At 36.5% G+C, this 21,665-nt stretch overlaps 1 protein-coding gene across 1 annotated transcript in view; it reads right to left on the bottom strand.

Annotated features, from left to right (window-relative positions):
• CD163 (CD163 molecule) overlaps window positions 1–15,314 on the bottom strand; it is a gene marked incomplete at both ends in the record, with an annotated part of 40,349 nt that extends 25,035 nt beyond the window's left edge. Inside the window, 6 exon segments of the mRNA XM_079716043.1 lie at window positions 6,723–7,043; window positions 7,564–7,884; window positions 9,826–10,146; window positions 13,055–13,375; window positions 14,038–14,124; window positions 15,269–15,314. Coding sequence (XP_079572169.1) covers window positions 6,723–7,043; window positions 7,564–7,884; window positions 9,826–10,146; window positions 13,055–13,375; window positions 14,038–14,124; window positions 15,269–15,314 — 1,417 coding nt within the window.
• Window positions 15,315–21,665: the final 6,351 nt, after the last annotated feature.

Here is a 21,665-nt window from a genome sequence, read left to right as displayed (position 1 = left end):
CTCCCTCCCTCCCTCTCTTCTTCCATTCACTCTTCCTTTTGCTTTCATTCCTCCCTCCCTCCCTCCTTTCTTTCCTTCTTTCTTTCCATCCTTCCTCCCTCCCTCCTTTCTTTCTTCCTTCCTTCCTTCCTTTCTTCCCTTCTTCCTTTCTTTCAATCTCTCTTTCTTTCTTCTACTAATTATTTCTCTCTACTTTTTCTCACTGTTATTCTGAGCCGGGTGGATGAAAGGCTCTTGGTGCTGCAGCCAGGAGTTAGTGCTGTGCCTCTGAAGTGGGAGAGCCAACTTCAGGACACGGGTCCACAAGAGACCTCCCAGCTCCACATAATATCAAGCAGCGAAAATCTCCCAGGGATCTCCATCTCAACACCAGCACCCAGCTTCAGTCAACGACCAGCAAGCTACAGTGCTGGTCACCCTATGCCAAGCAACTAGCAAGGCAGGAACACAACCCCACCCATTAGCAGAGAGGCTACCTAAAAACATAATAAGGCCACAGACACCCCAAAACACACCACCAGACGTGGACCTGTCCACCAGAAAGACAAGATCGAGCTTCAACCACCAGAACACAGGCATTAGTCCCCCCCCACCAGGAAGCCTACACAACCTACTGAAACAACCTTAGCCACGGGGGACAGACACCAAAAACAACGGGAACTACGAATCTGCAGCCTGCAAAAAGGAGACCCCAAACACAGTAACATAAGCAAAATGAGAAAGCAGAAAAACACACAGCAGGTGAAGGAGCAAGATAAAAACCTACCAGACCTAACAAATGAAGAGGTAATAGGCAGTCTACCTGAAAAAGAATCCAGAATAATGATAGTAAAGCTGATCCAAGATTCTATTTCCCAGATCCAAAATCTTGGAAATAGAATAGACAATATGCAAGAAACAGTTAACAAGGACCTAGAAGAACTAAAGATGAATCAAGCATCGATTAAAAACACAATAAATGAAATGAAAAATACTCTAGATGGGATCAATAGCAGAATAACTGAGGCAGAAGAACGGATAAGTGAGGTGGAAGATAAAATAGTGGAAATAACTGATGCAGAGCAAAATAAAGAAAAAAGAATGAAAAGAACAGAGGACAGTCTCAGAGACCTCTGGGACAACATTAAACGCACCAACATTCGAATTATAGGGGTTCCAGAAGAAGAAGAGAAAAAGAAAGGGACTGAGAAAATATTTGAAGAGATTATAGTTGAAAACTTCCCTAATATGGGAAAGGAAATAGTTAATCAAGTCCAGGAGGCACAGAGAGTCCCATACAGAATAAATCCAAGAAGAAATACGCCAAGACACATATTAATCAAACTGTCAAAAATTAAACACAAAGAAATCATATTAAAAGCAGCAAGGGAAAAACAACAAATAACACACAAGGGAATCCCCATCAGGTTAACAGCTGATCTCTCAGCAGAAACTCTACAAGCCAGAAGGGAGTGGCAGGACATAATTAAAGTGATGAAGGAGAGAAACCTGCAACCAAGATTACTCTACCCAGCAAGGATCTCATTCAGATTTGATGGAGAAATTAAAACCTTTACAGACAAGCAAAAGTTGAGAGAGTTCAGCACCACCAAACCAGCTTTACAACAAATGCTAAAGGAACTTCTCTAGGCAAGAAACACAACAGAAGGACTATACCTACAATAACGAACCCAAAGCCATTAAGGAAATGGGAATAGGAACATACATATCAATAATTACCTTAAATGTAAATGGACTAAATGCTCCCGCCAAAAGACACAGAGTGGCTGAATGGATACAAAAACAAGACCCATATATATGCTGTCTACAAGAGACCCACTTCAGACCTAGAGACACATACAGATTGAAAGTAAGGGGATGGAAAAAGATATTCCATGCAAATGGAAATCAAAAGAAAGCTGGAGTAGCAATTCTTATATCAGACAAAATAGACTTTAAAATAAAGACTATTAGAAGAGACAAAGAAGGACACTACATAACGATAAAGGGATCGATCCAAGAAGAAGATATAACAATTGTAAATATTTATGCACCCAACATAGGAGCACCTCAATACATAAGGCAAATACTAACAGCCATAAAAGGGGAAATCGACAGTAACACAATCATAGTAGGGGACTTTAACACCCCACTTTCACCAATGGACAGATCATCCAAAATGAAAATAAATAAGGAAACACAAGCTTTAAATGATACATTAAACAAGATGGACTTAATTGATATTTATAGGACATTCCACCCCAAAACAACAGAATACACATTTTTCTCAAGTGCTCATGGAACATTCTCCAGGATAGATCATATCTTGGGTCACAAATCAAGCCTTGGTAAATTTAAGAAAATTGAAATTGTATCAAGTATCTTTTCCGACCACAACGCTATGAGACTAGACATCAATTACAGGAAAAGATCTGTAAAAAATACAAACACATGGAGGCTAAACAATACACTACTCAATAACGAAGTGATCACTGAAGAAATCAAAGAGGAAATTAAGAAATACCTAGAAACAAATGACAATGGAGACACGACGACCCAAAACCTATGGGACGCAGCAAAAGCAGTTCTAAGGGGGAAGTTTATAGCAATACAATCCCACCTTAAGAAACAGGAAACATTTCGAGTAAACAACCTGACCCTGCACCTAAAGCAATTAGAGAAAGAAGAACAAAAAACCCCCAAAGTTAGCAGAAGGAAAGAAATCATAAAGATCAGATCAGAAATAAATGAAAAAGAAATGAAGGAAACGATAGCAAAGATCAACCAAACTAAAAGCTGGTTCTTTGAGAAGATAAACAAAATTGACAAACCATTAGCCAGACTCATCAAGAAAAGAAGGGAGGGGCTTCCCTGGTGGCGCAGTGGTTGAGAGTCCGCCTGCCGATGCAGGGGACACGGGTTCGTGCCCCGGTCTGGGAGGATCCCACATGCCGCGGAGCGGCTTGGCCCATGAGCCATGGCCATTGAGCCTGCGTGTCCGGAGCCTGTGCTCCGCAACGGGAGAGGCCACAACAGTGAGAGGCCCACATACCGCAAAAAAAAAAAAAAAAAAAAAAAAAAAAAAAAGAAAAGAAGGGAGAAGACTCAAATCAGTAGAATTAGAAATGAAAAAGGAGAAGTAACAACTGACACTGCAGAAATACAAAAGATCATGAGAGATTACTATAAGCAACTCTATGCCAATAAAATGGACAACCTGGAAGAAATGGACAAATTCTTAGAAATGCACAACCTACCAAGACTGACTCAGGAAGAAATAGAAAATATGAATAGACCAATCACAAGCACTGAAATTGAAACTGTGATTAAAAATCTTCCATCAAACAAAAGCCCAGGACCAGATGGCTTCACAGGCGAATTCTATCAAACATTTAGAGAAGAGCTAACACCCATCCTTCTCAAACTCTTCCAAACAATATCAGAGGAAGGAACACTCCCAAACTCATTCTACGAGGCCACCATCACCTTGATACCAAAACCAGGCAAGGATGTCACAAAGAAAGAAAACTACAGGCCAATATCACTGATGAACATAGATGCAAAAATCCTCAACAAAATACTAGCAAACAGAATCCAACAGCACATTAAAAGGATCATACACCCTGATCAAGTGGGGTTTATTCCAGGAATGCAAGGATTCTTCAATATACGCAAATCAATCAATGTGATACACCATATTAACAAGTTGAAGGAGAAAAACCATATGATCATCTCAATAGATGCAGAGAAAGCTTTCGACAAAATTCAACACCCATTTATGATAAAAACCCTGCAGAAAGTAGGCATAGAGGGAACTTTCCTCAACATAATAAAGGCCATATATGACAAACCCACAGCCAACATTGTCCTCAATGGTGAAAAACTGAAACCATTTCCACTAAGATCAGGAACAAGACAAGGCTGCCCACTCTCACCACTCTTATTCAACATAGTATTGGAAGTTTTAGCCACAGCAATCAGAGAAGAAAAGGAAATAAAAGGAATCCAAATTGGAAAAGAAGAAGTAAAGCTGTCACTGTTTGCAGATGACATGATACTATACATAGAGAATCCTAAAGATGCTACCGAAAAACTACTAGAGCTAATCAATGAATTTGGTAAAGTAGCAGGATACAAAATTAATGCACAGAAATCTCTGGCATTCCTGTACACTAATGATGAAAAATCTGAAAATGAAATCAAGAAAACACTCCCATTTACCAATGCAACAAAAAGAATAAAATATCTAGGAATAAACCTACCTAAGGAGACAAAAGACCTGTATGCAGAAAATTATAAGACACTGATGAAAGAAATTAAAGATGATATAAATAGATGGAGAGATATACCATGCTCCTGGATTGGAAGAATCAATATTGTGAAAATGACTCTACTACCCAAAGCAATCTACAGATTCAATGCAATCCCTATCAAACTACCACTGGCATTTTTCACAGAAGTAGAACAAAAAATTTCAAAATTTGTTTGGAAAAACAAAAGACCCCGAATAGCCAAAGCAATCTTGAGAACGAAAAACGGAGCTGGAGGAATCAGGCTGCCTGGCTTCAGACTATACTACAAAGCTACAGTAATTAAGACAGTGTGGTACTGGCATAAAAACAGAAAGATAGATCAGTGGATCAGGATAGAAAGCCCAGAGATAAACCCACGCACATATGGCCAACTTATCTTTGATAAAGGAGGCAGGAATGTACAGTGGAGAAAGGACAGCCTCTTCAATAAGTGGTTCTGGGAAAACTGGACAGGGACATGTAAAAGTATGAGATTAGATCATTCCCTAACACCATACACAAAAATAAGCTCAAAATGGATTAAAGACCTAAATGTAAGGCCAGAAACTATCAAACTCCTAGAGGAAAACATAGGTAGAACACTCTATGACATAAATCACAGCAAGATCCTTTTTGACCCACCTCCTAGAGAAATGGAAATAAAAACAAAGATAAACAAATGGGACCTAATGAAACTTCAAAGCTTTTGCACAGCAAAGGAAACCATAAACAAGACCAAAAGACAACCCTCAGAATGGGAGAAAATATTTGCAAATGAAGCAACTGACAAAGGATTAATCTCCAAAATTTATAAACAGCTCATGCAGCTCAATAGCAAAAAAACAAACAACCCAATCCAAAAATGGGCAGAAGACTTAAATAGGCATTTCTCCAAAGAAGATATACAGACTGCCAACAAACACATGAAAGAATGCTCAACATCATTAATCATTAGAGAAATGCAAATCAAAACTACAATGAGATATCATCTCACACCAGTCAGAATGGCCATCATCAAGAAATCTAGAAACAATAAATGCTGGAGAGGGTGTGGAGAAAAGGGAACACTCTTGCACTGCTGGGGGGAATGTGAATTGGTACAGCCACTATGGAGAACAGTATGGAGGTTCCTTAAAAAACTAAAAATAGAACTACCATATGACCCAGCAATCCCACTACTAGGCATATACCCTGAGAAAACCATAATTCAAAAAGAGACATGTACCAAAATGTTCATTGCAGCTCTATTCACAATAGCCCGGAGCTGGAAACAACCTAAGTGTCCATCATCGGATGAATGGATAAAGAAGATGTGGCACATATATACAATGGAATATTACTCAGCCATAAAAAGAAACGAAACTGAGCTATTTGTAATGAGGTGGATAGACCTAGAGTCTGTCATACAGAGTGAAGTAAGTCAGAAAGAGAAAGACAAATACCGTATGCTAACACATATATATGGAATTAAAAAAAAAAATGTCATGAAGAACCTAGGGGTAAAACGGGAATAAAGACACAGACCTACTTGAGAATGGACTTGAGGATATGGGGAAGGGGAAGGGTAAGCTGTGACAAAGGGAAAGAGAGGCATGGACATATATACACTACCAAACGTAAGGTAGATAGATAGTGGGAAGCAGCCGCAGAGCACAGGGAGATCAGCTCGGTGCTTTGTGACCGCCTGGAGGGGTGGGATGGGGAGGGTGGGAGGGAGGGAGATGCATGAGGGAAGGGATGTGGGAACAGATGTATATGTATGACTGATTCACTTTGTTATAAAGCAGAAACTAATAAAAAAAAAAAAAAGAAGGGCAAAAAAAAAAAAAGGAAACAATCCCATTTACCATCACATAAAAAAGAATAAAATACCTAGGAATAAACCTACCTAAGGAAGCAAAAGACCTGTACTCAGAAAACTATAAGACACTGACGAAAGAAATTGAAGATGACTCAAACAGGTGGAAAGATATACTGTGTTTCTGGACTGGAAGAATCAATATGGTTAAAATGACCATACTACCCAAAGCAATCTACAAATTTAATGCAATCCCTATCAAATTACCAATGGCATTTTTTCACAGAACTAAACAATAAATTTAAAATTTGTATGGAAACACAGAAGACCCCAAATAGCCAAAAACAATCTTGAGAAAGAAGAACGGAGCTGGAGAAATCAGGATCCTTGACTTCAGGCTATACTACAAAGCTACAGTCAACAAAAGAGTATGGTACTGGCAAGAAAACAGACACATAGATAAATAGAACAGGATAGAGAGCCCAGAAATAAATCCACGCACCTATGATCATCTAATCTGTGACTAAGGAGGCAAGAATATACAATGGAGAAAAGACAGTCTCTTCAATAAGTGGTGCTGGGAAAACTGGACAGCTACATGTAAAAGAATAAAATTGGAATGCAACTTCTTAACACATTGACTGAAGTCTTACCTGAGCAGGTAACTTTGGCTTCATCATAGTGATCACAACTAAGTCCACCCCATTGCCAATTCTTGCAGTCCCAAAGAGAAGTTTCATTTCCATTACAGCTGCTTAAAAACAGCCATGTGTTTGTTGGCTTAATTTTGGAATAAACTTGATAGGATGTTTTGAGTGCAGATCCACATCCCAGCTGTGTGCAAACCACATCAGCTTCTTTCAGTCCCCAGCCTCTGTCACACACTTTCCCTATCAAATTCTGAATTTCCACCTCCACTGTCCCAGCACAGTGGCTGCCTCCACCTTTAAGTCTCAGTTCCAGATCTGATCCATCTGCAAAAGAAACATAAACTTAGGCCATAGATACATATGGAGGTTAGCTCCCAAAGGGTATTTTTAAAATCTTGTTCCTTCCCAGATACTGAGACACTGGAAATTCTGGCTTACCCATCTCCTGGCTTTTTGAAGAGTCAGTATAGACCATGAATTTGGTTAGAAATGGGATTACAGTTTCAAAACTTAATAAAACTTGTCAGTGACTAAAAAAATACAAGCAAATCAGATATAAAGAAAAGACCTATATCATTTTGTCTTTTGGAGCTCCAGGTAGATTTAGAATTTGAAGTGTGGTCCCTAACAGCAGCCGGAAAAATTATTACAGAAAATAGAGTCAGACAACCCACCAAAGTCATATAAAGAATGTGTTGAAGATTCCTCACAACTGTAAAAGAATTCCCAACAAGGAAATTATTAGATATTTCTCTCTCTCACGTGTCACACCTATTCCTACTCCTAAAGAATACAGGTCCTTCCTCCTCTGTTTTTCTTTTTGTTTTGTTTTGTTTTAACTTACCAGAACACGTCACACCAGCATCTTCATTATGATTGCAATAATGCTTTCCCCACTCTTGGTGTTTACATTGCCAGAGAGCAGACTCATGTCCATGGCAGGAAACACTGTCAAGCCAAATGTGTCCAATTCCTTCACTGGCGTTGACTCGACCAATGGCAGTGACGGCAGTTGGACATCCCAGTTGCTTACATGCCACAGCGGCATCGTTACTATCCCAGCCATCATCACACACTGTCCCCCATTCTCCTTGGAATTTCACTTCTAATCTTCCTGAACATTCAGTGACTCCATCTACCAGTCTCAGGCTCAGGTCTGCTCCCTCTGTAAGAGGGAAACAAAACAAGTCAGTAATAAAGAAACAAGAATGAAGGCACTCTAAACAGCTGTACCTGAGATGAGTTAAGGGGGGAGATATAAGGAGAGATAGAGAAAACAGTGATATATTACCACTGAAAATCGTTAAAGATGGAAGGAGGAGTGGATCAGGCAAGAAGACAGGACTTTTTACGGATTGGAAGTTTGGGACTAGCAGATGCAAACTATTATATATAGAATGGATAAACAACAAGGTCCTATTGTATAGCACAGAGAACTATATTCAATATCTTGTAATAAGCCATAATGGAAAAGATCAATCAATCAATCAATCAATAAAAATTAAAAAACAAAAAAGAAGACATGGCTTTTCACTATGGAGAGCATGCATTATACTATAGGAAGAGTTCCTAACAGGAGGCCCAGGGACTGAAATTTATCTAGAGATTTGCTTGTTTGATCACCACAGATTTTTTGTTGGAATTGTTTGGTTTTTTTCCCTTTTAAATATATATTTGCAGGTGTCTAGGTGGGACCTAAACACTCCTGTTTGCCTCAATACTCACCTTTGCCTCTGACTTCATTGCCTACCCAGACTACCTTGTTTGTATTACATGCCTGACCCCTTTCTGACCACTTCTGTAGTTTAAAAGCAAAGCAAAGAGAAAAGGGACCTCACCATTACTACTTTCAACTTCCCCCAATCAATATTCCTCAAAGAACAGAACTTGATTCTAAGTAATATCCTATAATAAATAAATTGTTTTTTTCCTCAGGCAGTTTTGGTTTTTGTTGTCACAATGCTGTTTATTGTGATTACTCAGCATGTATAAAACACACTGGGAAGAAACATGCTGATTGGGGACCTAGAAAGATTTTGATGGGTAAAGGGAAACAGAAGGTACATACTGTGTTTTTTCTACGCCAAATCCCTTTCACTTTCTTCAGCTAACAGAGTCCATCTTTTCTGTAGGAATCCCATTCTTTGTGGTTTAGACTATAGATGGTCACATTATTCAACAAGAAAAAAGCCAATTTGGGAATTCCCTGGCTGTCCAGTGGTTAGGACTCCGTGCTTTCACTTCTGTGACCGGGCTTTGATCCTTGGTCGGGGAACTAAGATCCTGCAAGCCGCACAGTGCTTGGATGGAGCCAACTGTACCTCCTGGATTTCCCAGTTTTCTGAGCCAGTATTCTCTCATTTTAAAGTTAGTTTGAATTGAATTTCATTCATTTGAAAAAAAAAATACCTGGTGAATACAGGGACATTTTTACCCTAGTTATAGTTTCCTAAATATTTCCTGGGGTTCAAGACTTACTAGGTCTTCTTCAAACTCGGCACTCAAGTGAAGAAAGGAGAGTGACAGTCTTGTACACACAAAGCCACGTCCCTGTCCCGTAATCAAGCGTGAAACATGAAAGTTTCTAGACAGACACAGTGTGCCTGCTCACAACATAGCACTAGTATAAATGAAGTTTTAATAGGAAACCAATTGTTTTAATCATTTGATTCTGTGAATTTAAGAAAAGGTGGGTTTAAGAAACGGTGGGTCAAAATGGCTAAAGAGGAGACTTTTGTAGGTAGAGGGTGATAAGGGGGGTGCTTCAAAACATTCAGAAAGCAAAATTTTAACCTGTTTTTAACAGTTAACTTTTTTTCCTTTTTTTTGAGGGATGGGGGAAGTGGACTATTCTCTAAACACTTCCTTCTACCCTCATGACTTGGATCTCAATTTCACTGTCATCATTCCCCCCTAACCTATTTATCCTAATTACAGTTAAGGTAAAAATTCCACAGGTATCAGAACTGCATCCTGAAACTAGGTAATAATAAGGCGATAAAAGAAGTAGACTTCATTATGCTTTTAGGAGTTCAGGCTTTTGAGACTTTTATCCCCTTTTTTTGTCCTCTCATGGAGAACAGAAAAAACACAGGCCAGTTCTTACCTAAGCAAATCACTGCAGCATCCTCAGCATGATCGCAATTATGCTTTCCCCATCCTTCATGTTTGCAGTTCCAGAGAGCCGACTCATTTCCATTGCATACAAGATCATCAAACCAGATTGGTCCAGAACCTTCTCCAAAATTAGCTGAACCAGAGAAACTGACAGCACTTCCACATTCAAGTTGTTTACAAACCACAGAAGCATGATCTATGTTGAAGTTATCGTCACACACAGTTCCCCACTGTCCTTGGAATTTGACCTCTACCCTTCCTGAGCACCGGTTTCCTCCATTCATCAGCCTCATCTCCAAATCAGATCCATCTAGAGCGGAGAAAAGGCCAGAATTCAGAAGTAATATTTATTCAGAAGTGATTTTAGAAAATAATATTCCTCTAGTCACTTGAGATTTGATTTTATCCTTAAAAATGATGCTTCATTTTGGATGCTGCCCCTGTTCACATTTTGGAGAATTTTAATCTTTTGAAAACCAACCAACGATTAATCTGTAAAAAAATCTTTTACAGATTAAACTTTACTTTGTGTTTTGTTTTGTTTCCTTCCATTACTGAGGCATAATAAACACTTCTATGTAGAAATAGATATGTTTGCCTCAAAGTATTTATTTAAAAAGCTTGAAAAAATAAAATTTGTTCATACTACAAAGAAGCAAAGATGAAAAACCAGTCATTTGTTGAACAGTTAAAATTTTTATTTTAATCTTTTTTTATGACCATCAGTTTAGAGCATGAATGATTGCTTGAAGTTGAATTTGAAATTAGAAAACAGGAAAAAGCAAAAAAAAATGCATAAGCATGCATGATAGTTTGCAAAAGTGGTATACAAAAACATTAAACATTAGGACTTCTCTAGTAGCGCAGTGGTTAAGAATCTGCCTGCCAATGCAGGGGACACAGGTTTGAGCCCTGGTCCGGGAAGATTCCACATGCTGCGGAGCAACTAAGCCCGTGAGCCACAACTACTGAAGCTGCATGCCACAGCTACTGAAGCCCGCGTGCCTAGAGCCTGTGCTCCACAGCAAGAGAAGCCACTGTAATGAGAAGCCCGCGCACTGCAACAAAGAGTAGTCCCTGCTCGCCCCAAGTAGAGAAAAGCCCATGCACAGCAATGAAGACCCAATGTAGCCAAAAATAAATAAACAATTTAAAGAAAAAACATTAAAAATTAGGGGAAAAATTAATCAAGATAATTTATTTCTTACCATTTTTTTTCTGAATCAAAGCTTTATTTCCCCTCCCCCGAAGCACCTGTTACCATTTTTAGCAAAGAATGGCTTTTTCATAAAGAAAATTCTCTCTATATGCTATCCTTAGATTTTCTATGATGACTAAAATACCTGAGAAAAAGAGACTTGGGATGAAATTTTGGGACACCTAAAAACCAGAAACTGTTTGTGGTTGAATAAAATGCTTAGAAGTTCTTTTTTGAAAAAGTAATTCAATTTTAAAAGCACTGAACTCCAGACAAGGACCTCCACTCAACAAGATTTTGTATCATGAATAATAATAATAGCTTACAATCAAAATGTGCATATGCTGTTCCAAATGTATTACATATGCTATCTTCAGTCTTAACAACATTAAGCATTATGTGTCATTACCACTATCTCTACTTCACAGATAAGCAAACTGAGGTTAAATAATTGACACAGGATCAAACACCCAGAAAACAGTAGAGACAATGTAAAAAAACCCAAACAAACAAAAAAACAATCTAGCACCAGAGTCTATCCTCTTTACTATTATGTATGTAATAATAATAGAATTTCCCAATAATAGAATTTCCCAAGTAGATGCTCTGAGGATTGAGCATTGACCAGGGTAGAGAATCTCAGAAATACAGACTCTGAAACCTCAGAAATATGAATTCAGAAACCTCATGAAACTCATGAGTCCCTGAGTGGCTACACATTCCTTTCTATTATTACACACCGGTTGGAGGTTTAGGTGTATAAACTTCAAAAACCAAGTTTGATTATCATCATCCTTATATAAAGGATCCTTATGTAAAGGTATAAAAACAGAACACGAGTTAAAAGTACTACACTGATGTCTTAGCTTAAACAGTCAACTCTATAGACAGCAATAGTTATAGTAAGAGCCTGGCAAGATTTATTATCATTTTTAACTTTGCTGTAGATGTTACAATTGTTATTTCTTATCTTTCCCTGAAAAATGATTAACAATAAAAGACAAGAAGAGACGAAGAAGGGGGAAGAGGAGAAGAATGGAGGAAGAGAAGGAAGAAGAAAGAGAAATGAGTTGTCTAGGTAATGAGAAGCAGTGAGCCACGAGGAAACTAATGTTAATTTTTAACACCTATTACCTACCAGCGTACCAGCAGCTTTACATGTATTATATCATTGGGTGCTCAGAAACTGGAGTTTAGAAAGATTTAGCAACTTGCTCAAAATAATAGCTTTAATGAGCAGCTGAGCAATTTTCTAGATACTAGCCTGTGTTGCTCCCATTACACCACCATGCCTGGATAGAGATTAGTCCTTTCTAAAATCAGTCCTATGGAGGAGATGATCTCTAATAGAAAGGCTGGGTGGTGATAAAGTTGCATAAAGGTCAATGACATGAGCAAAGAGAAGTTGGAAGCCCAGGAATCTGAACTGGGTCAGAAACATGACCTTGGGATTTGTCAGCAGAAAGGTCTGGGCTATCATAAGGACAAGTGAGATGAAACTTATAAAATGTTTTATAAATTAAAACTACCTTGTAATAGTAAATGGATAGCATTGTACAGTGGAAGAAGCAATTCTACTTTGGAAAACATCCTTCCTCCAACAAAAAAGGATTAGTGCTAAGAATATTTATTTCCTGATAGAGTAAGTTGATTATCAATTAATGGGCAAAAGGGTCATGATTTATGGGCCAATGCATGAAAGCATCATTTTATGGGGAAAGGGGATAAGGAATTAACTTAGATATCATGATATTTTTATGTAGAAGTAGAAAGTTATAGTAGGATTACTTAATATGAAATTGAAGCTAGTCACTTCCTCATTGATTATAGTATTCAAAATCTCTTGATTTTTTTTAAAATATGGACCTTGTCATGTGTTTTCTGGTCTTTTAGCAATGGATTGGGTAATTTTATACATGGACTAGATTACTTACAGAAAACTGGCTCCTTTTAATTTTTAACCCATAGATTTTTTTTCACAAAGCATTTCATGTTAAGGCTTGACTTATGCAAGTCTTACCTGAGCAGGTGATTCCAACATCCTGTTGGTGAGTACAGTTATGCTTTCCCCACCCATCATGTTTGCAGTCCCAGAGAGTTGATTCATTCCCTCGACAAGAAACATGATCCATCCAAATGCGTCCAGAGCCTGCACTGGAATTAGCCCAACCAGTGGCTTTGATAACAGTTGGACATCCCAGCTGCCTACAAACAACGGAGACTGCGGCCAAGTCCCAGCCATTATTACACACAGTTCCCCACTCCTCCTGGACTTTCACCTCCACTCGCCCAGAACACTTGTTTTCACCAGCTGTCAGCCTCAGCTCCTTGTCTGTTCCTCCTGTAACAATAGGTAAAGGCAGCAATTGGTCAAGATCCAAAGAGCAAGTAGAAAACTATTAGTCTTTAGATTACTTATTTATTTTTCAAAGCCAGATTCGAGAAATATTTCTGGACCTATCCATGGTAAAATAGGAGAATGTTATTTCATAGAAATTAAAAAAACAAATATCAGTATCACAGGCTTCAAATTAAGCAATGACATAAAACCAGTAAATCTGGGTAATCCAATACTGTATGATATTTTTATTTAATGGCTGATATTCTTTATAACGTCAATTTATATATTCTCATGGATAGTTTATTATAAAAAAAGATATTACAAAATTTTATAGGGATAAGCTATGTAGGTTTCTCCAGAATCCTAAGATCAGTAGAAAGAAGGCTGAGGGTGAGGATGAAAAGAGCAGCTGTAAGGCACTTAGTGCCTATTTCACACATATATGGGAAATACCATGAATTTTTAAAATGCTAGTTAAAAATCTGACTGAAACTTATTGACTCAAATGGAAAGTGAAATGGAGATATTTTCCTATTATCTTCTACTTTGAAACCATGAAGCATGTTTTTAGATGCTATTTAGCCTTCAGGAGAATTATTTGCTTTTTAGTGACTCTTGCCACAGTGGGCTAAGGTTGTGAGTAAATCTGACCATGTACTCACCAAGGGAACTGGAGACCAAACAGGCACTGAGAACTGAGACCACAGCAATAGTGAAGGGACTTAGGTGGGCAGAACATCTTCTAAATTCTGTGAAAAGACAAAAGAGAGCAAAAGTAGAGTCTTCCCAAAAAGAGGCTTTGGAGGAGACAGATGGTTTCAGAGGTTTGAGGTTAACAAAGAAGATCAAACCAAGACAGAATCTCCTTCCCCCTAAATGGCAAGGCAGACAGGAAAAATTCATACCCAGGATCATACAGCCTCAGTGAAATAGCTTTGAAAACGTTCATGTTTATAGGCATTCTAGGGGTGAGGAATTAGAAGAGAGTTGGGGATGGAAAAAGCATTGCAAGATTGAGCCTTAAAACCTGGAAAACGGAAAAGGCATTGATGAAACTTAGAAGCGGGCAGTTCTCCCTTCAGGCACAGAGCAATATTCAACCACTGACACCCTCATCTCCAAGCCTACCGGATCCACATTATTAGATGACAAGTTCCATGAGGGAATGAATTATATCCATCATGTTCACCAGTTTCACCAGTACCAGGCACAGTGCCTGCTAAATAGTAGTTGAACCATACATTGGAGGAAAAAGTGACAAAGGTCATATTTGAAAATCCCACTATTGGGCCTTATCTCCAAAAATAGCATAAAATGCTCTATCACTCAATTCTCCTTCTTACTCTCACCCAACAGTAATTTAAAAGTAAAAATGCTATGATAGTCACTTCTCTGCGATAACTCACTGAACTGTGCATTGATGACCTATGCTTTCATGTGGTATGTTATACCTCAGTCTAAAAGCTTGACAAAAAAAAAGAATAAGAATGCTAAATAAGTTTAATGCACCCACATAGGTTACGAAGTAGATTTCAACACTCAGGTGTGTTATTCTAAATGTCCTCTAGGGAGTCAACTTTCAATCAATATGCATTCCTACTTGTTCTATTTTTCTAACGACTGTTAGTTTCAAACTCAATACAATTCAGTTAATTTTAGTTCCTTACTTAATTGCACCTCAGCAGTTTTACAGACTTGATGCCAAATCTAATCCTTATCTCACATCTTCAATTTCGAATCTATGGAAGATAAAGCGTACTGCCTTATAGGCTTATTGCCCTTTTCCTATAACTTACCCTCCTGATGCCCATCACTATAAAATCAGATCCACTGACTGCCAGAATATTGCTATACTCCATTAAAGGGTAAATAGAACAAATGAGAAGCTTTTACCAGTACATCCAGAGTTTTCATGTAGCACCATTCTGAGTTTGTCCATTCCAAAGTTTTACAATACTTAAATCTTCTTGTATCATTCCCTAGGAATGGTCTCCTAAAGAAGAGGACCACTAAGAATTCTAAAAATCATTTCACATCCACAAAAAAACAGAAAGACTTCATATTGGAGGTGGAGTCAACCAGAAAAGGGAAGTAATTAAAAGAGGGATGTTTTCTTTCGAGCTGATGTTTTCTTCCATTTGGGACATGAAACAACCAAAGAAAACTGAGAAACGTTCACTACAGATTTATAAAAATTAAAGGGGAAATATTGACTCATATACTGTTGTTATTGGATTGAATATTTTAAATTTCTGCACTTTGTTTTGGACTAATAATTAGAAGCATAAAATAGCTATTGTTTTGTAGTTAAATTATGTCAAAAATTAAAGTAAAATAGGCAAAATATAATTAAATTACTAAAGCTTGATTGTTATAACAGCTTTTAATATTATTTGCATAATCAAATGTGTCTAATGAATAATTTTGTGCAGATTACCTACAGACAGCACTTGCATTTCTTTTCTTTTTCAAAATTTTTATTGGAGTATAGTTGACTTACAATGTTGTGTTAGTTTCAGGTGTACAGCAAAGTGAATAAGTTATAAATATGCATATGTCCACTCTTTTTTAGTCTTTTCCTGTATAAGTCATTATGGAGTATTGAGAAAAGTTCCCTGTGCTCTACAGTAGGTCCTTATTTGTTATCTATTTTTTATATAAGTGTATATATGTCAATCCCAATCTCCCAGTTTGTCCTTCCGCCTCCCCCCACCCCCACTTCCCCCCTGGTAACCATAAGTTTGTTTTCTACATCTGTGACTCTATTCTGTTTTGTAAATAAGTTCATTTGTACCATTTTTTTAGACTCCACAAATAAGCGATATCATATGATATTTGTCTTTCTCTATCTGACTTACTTCACTCAGTATGACAATCTCTAGGTCCATCCATGTTGCTGCAAATGGCATTAATTCATTCTTTTTTATGGCTGAGTAATATTCCATCGTATATAAGTACCACATCTTCTTTATCCATTCATCTGTTGGTGGACATTTAGGTTGCTTCCATGTCTTGGCTATTGTAAACAGTATTGCAATGAATATCGGGGTGCATGTATCCTTTGGAACCATGGTTTTCTCCAGATATATGCCCAGGAGTGGGATTGCTGGATCATGGTGGCTCTATTTTTTTAAGGAACCTCCATACTGTTTTCCATAGTGGCTGTACCAATTTACATTCCCACCAACAGCGTAGGAGGGTTCCCTTTCTCCACACCCTCTTCAGCATTTATTGTCTGTAGACTTTTTGATGATGGCCATTCTGACTGGTGTGAGGTGATATTTCATTGTGGTTTTAATTTGCATTTCTCTAATAATTAGTGAAGTTGAGCATCTTTTCATGTGCCTGTTGGCCATCTGTATTTCTTCTTTGGAGAAATGTCTATTTAGGTCTTCTGCCCATTTTTAAATAAGGGGTTTTTTTATGTTGAGCTGCATGAACTGTTTATATATTTTGGATATTAACCCCTTGTTGGCCATATTATTTGCAAATATTTTCTCCCATTCAGTAGGTTGCCTTTTTGTTTTGTTGATGGTTTCCTTGGCTATGCAAAAGCTTTTAAATTTAATTAGGTCCCATTAGTTTATTTATGTTTTTATTTCCATTACTTTAGGAGATGGATCAAAGAAGATATTGCTGTGATTTATATCAAAGAGTGTTCTGCCTACATTTTTCTCTAAGAGTTTTATAGTATTCAGTCATACATGTAGGTCTTTAATCAATTTTGAGTTTATTTTTTATATATGGTGTTAGAGAGTGTTCTAATTTTATTCTTTTACAAGAAGTTACCTGCTCAGGTAAGACTTTCAATCAATGTGTTAAGAAGCTGCATTCCAATTTTATTCTTTTACATGTAGCTGTCCAGTTTTCCCAGCACCACTTATTAAAGAGGCTGTCTTTTCTCCATTGTACAATCTTGCCTCCTTTGTCATAGATTACTTGATCATAGGTGTGTGGGTTTATTTCTGGGCTTTCTGTCCTGTTCCATTGATCTACGTTTCTTGTTTTTGTACCAGTACCATACTGTTTTGATTACAGTAGCTTTATAGTATAGTCTGAAGTCAGGGAGCCTGATTCCTCCAGCTGCATTTTTCTTTCTCAAGATTGCTTTTGCTATTCGGAGTCTTTTGTGTTTCCATACAAATTTTAAGATTTTTTGTTTCACTTTAAAAGGCTGAAATAATTCATCACCAGTAGACCCACACCACAAGAAATGTTAATGGAAGTCTTTCAGGCAGAATAAAAACGGCATTAGATAGAAATATGGTTCAACACAAGGAATGTAGAGCACCAGAAATGGTAACTACATAGGTAAATATGTGGTTTTTATCATTATTATTTTTAAAATAATTGATTGTTTAAACAAGAATAACAGCTATACAAGGTGAGCTTATAACATGTAAAAGGAAAATGTATGAAAATAACACAAAGGGTGAAAACACAAATGAAAGAATATTATTATAAAGTTTATTTACTCTATGTAAAGTAGTCAAAGGCAGACTATGGTGAGCTAAAATCGTATACTATAAACCTAAAGCAGCCACTAAGATAATAAAACAAAGAGTTACAGCTAATAAGCCAATAAAGTAGATAATATGAGATCATAAAAAGTATTTAATTAATCCAAAAGAAGGCATAAAAGGAAGGAAGGAAAATGAACAAAGAATAGATTGGAGAAGTAGAAAATAAAGAGCAAGATAGTAGATTTGTACCCAACTGTATCTATAATCACATTAAATGTAAATAGGGCACACCCAATTAAAAAGCTGAAATTGGCAGATTGGATTAAAAATCAAAATTCAACTATATAAAGTCTAAATAATATAAAGAAAAAGTAGAATAAAAGTAAAAGGTTGGAAAAAGACATGCCATGCTAACACCAATTTAAAGGAAGACAGAGTAACTAGGTTAAAATTAGCACAAAGTGATTTCAGAGAATAAATATGTCCAGAAATAAAGAAAATCATTTCATAATGATAAATGGTGCATTTATCAAGAGTGTGTATCAATCCTAAATGTTTGTGAAATTAACGTCAGAGCTTCAAAATCCATGAAGCAAAAACTTATAAAACTGCAAGGAGAAATAGCAAATCCAGAATTATAGTAGGAGATTTCAAAATGTCTCTCAACAATTTGTAAAACAAGTAGGCAGAAAATCAGTAGGAATAGAACTGAACAACACTATCAATCAACATAACCTGAACAACATATATAGAATATTTCTTCCTATAACAACAGAACTTACATTCTTTTCAAATGCATATGGAACACTTCCTAAGATAATGTTTTGGGGCATAAATGAATTCTCAACAAATTAAAGTAATTCAAATCATACAAAATATCTTCTCTGATCACATGGGAGTAGAAATCAATAACAGTAATATCTTTAGAAAACCTCAAATATTTGGAAACCAAAATAGCTCACTTTTAATAATCCAGTGGTCAAAGAAGAAATCCATTTTGAGTTTATTTTTGTGTATGGTGTTAGGGAGTGTTCTAATTTCATTCTTTTACATGTAGCTGTCCAGTTTTCCCAGCACCACTTATTGAAGAGGCCGTCTTTTCTCCATTGTATATTCTTGCCTCCCTTATCAAAAATAAGGTGACCATAGGTGCATGGGTTTATCTCTGGGCTTTCTATCCTGTTCCATTGATCTACATTTCTGTTTTTGTTCCAGTACCATACTCTCTTGATTACTGTAGCTTTTTAGTATAGCCTGAAATCAGGAAGCATGATTCCTCCAGCTCCATTTTTCTTTCTCAAGATTGCTTTGGCTATTCGGTGTCTTTTGTTTTCCTATACAAATTGTGAAATTTTTTGTTCTAGTTCTGTGAAAAATGCCATTGGTAGTTTGATAGGGATTGCATTGACTCTGTAGACTGCTTTGGGTAGTATAGTCATTTTCACAATGTTGCTTTTTCCAATCCAAGAACATGGTATATCTCTCCATCTATTTGTATCATCTTTGATTTCTTTCATCAGTGTCTTATAGTTTTCTGCATACAGGTCTTTTGTCTCCTTAAGTAGGTTTATTCCTAGGTATTTTATTCTTTTTGTTGCAGTGGTAAATGGGAGTGTTTCCTTCATTTCTCTTTCAGATTTTTCATCATTAGTGTATAGGAATACAAGAGATTTCTGTGCATTAATTTTTTATCCTGCTACTTTTCCAAATTCATTGGTTAGCTCTAGTAGTTTTCTGGTAGCATCTTTAGGATTCTCTATGTATAGTACCATGTAATCTGCAAATAGGGACTGCTTTACTTCTTCTTTTCTGATTTGGATTCCTTTTATTTCATTTTCTTCTCTGATTGCTGTGGCTAAAATTTCCAAAACTATGTTGAATAATAGTGGTGAGAGTGGACAACCTTGTCTTGTTCCTGATCTTAGTGGAAATGGTTTCAGTTTTTCACCATTGAGAACGATGTTGGCTGTGGGTTTGTCATATGTGACATTTATTATGTTGAGGTAAGTTCCCTCTATGCCTACTTTCTGGTCGGTTTTTATCATAACTCAGTGCTGAACTTTGTCAAAAGCTTTTTCTGCATCTATTGAGATGATCTTATGGTTTTTATTCTTCAGTTTGTTAATATGGTGTATCACATTGATTGATTTGCGTATATTGAAGAATCCTTGCATCCCTGGGATAAACCCCACTTGATCATGGTGTATGATCCTTTTAATGTGCTGTTGGGTTCAAAAAGAAAAAATCAAAAAAGAAATTTAAAAATATTTAGGAATGAATAATAATGAAAATACAACACATCAAAATTTGTGGGATGTCACTAAAACAGTACTTAAGGGGAAATTTATGACACTAAACACCTACATTAAAAAAGAAGAAAGGTCTCAATTAATGGCATCAATTTAAGAAACTAGAAAAAGAAGAGAAAATTCAACCCAGTAAGTAGAAGTTAGAAATTACTAAAGATCAAAGCTGAAATCAATGAAATAAAGAACAGAAAAATAGAGAATATAAATGAAACCCAAACCTGGTTCTCTGAGAATGCAAATAAAATGGTTAAAACTAAAACTAGCCTGATTAGGAAAAAGAGAGGCATAAATTGCCAATATTAAGAATAATAGTGAACTAGGTACATAAAGGGCACCTATGAAAAACCTACAGCTAAAATCATACTTAATGCTGAAAGACTGAATGCTTTCTCCTTAAGATCAAAAGACAAAAATGTTCATTTTAATCATTTCTATTCAACATGGTACTGGAGATACTAACCAGTACAATCAGTCAAGGTAAAGAAATAAAAGCATCCATATTGAAAAGGAAGTAAAACAGTCTTGTTTTGCAGATGACACAATCGTCTGTGTAGGATGATTACAATCTAATAGAATAGAATCTAATAGAATCTACAAAAAGACCACTAGAACTAGTAATTGAGTTTAGCAAGGTTGCAGGATACATGATCAATATACAAAAATCAAGCAACAAAAAATCAGAAATTAAAATTGAAAAAATAAATTCCATTTGTAGTAGTATCAAAATTATACAAAATATTTAGGAATAAATTTGACCAAAAATGTGAAAGTCCTATACACTCTAAACTACACAATATTCCTGAAAGAAATTAAAGAAGACTTAAATAATTCGAGAGGTATAGTGCATTCTTGGGTTAGAAGATATTATTAAGAGTTCAATGCTTCACAATTTGATTTCTAAATTCAATGTAACCAGAACCAATATCCCAGTGGGCATTTTTCCATAAAAACTGGAAAATTGATTTTAAATTTTATTTGGAACCACAAAGGGTCTAGAATAGCCATAACAAATTTGAAAGTGATGAACACATTGGAGGATTAACACTAGCCTATTTTGAGACTTATTTATAGAGCTGCCATAATAAAGACACTGTTGTATTAGCATAACCATGACTGATTTTTGACAAAGTATATAATATTGTCAACAAATGGTGCTGAACAATTGGCTATCCATATGCAGTAATGTAAATTTCAATCCTTAAGCCATATACAAAAATTAACTTAAAAGGGATCATAGACATAAATATGAAACCTAAAACTACACAACTTTTAAAAGAAAACAGAGGAGAAAATCTTCGTGAACTTAGGCTAGGCAAAGGATTCCTAGATACTACAGTCTTAATGGAATTTAAATAATGTAAGCACTTTCAAAAATAATTTGGCAATTATTTTTTGAACACTAAACAAACTTCTAAGGTTTTACTTAAGAAAAATGGTAACATATATCCATTTAGTGACTTGTACATGAATGTTTGCACCACTTTTATTTGTAATGGACAAAAACTAGAAACAAACCAA

This window comes from Hyperoodon ampullatus, assembly GCF_949752795.1.
Source record: "Hyperoodon ampullatus genome assembly, chromosome: 11".
Classification (NCBI taxonomy): Eukaryota; Metazoa; Chordata; class Mammalia; order Artiodactyla; family Ziphiidae; genus Hyperoodon; species Hyperoodon ampullatus.
This window is presented reverse-complemented; position numbering and strand designations above follow the sequence as displayed.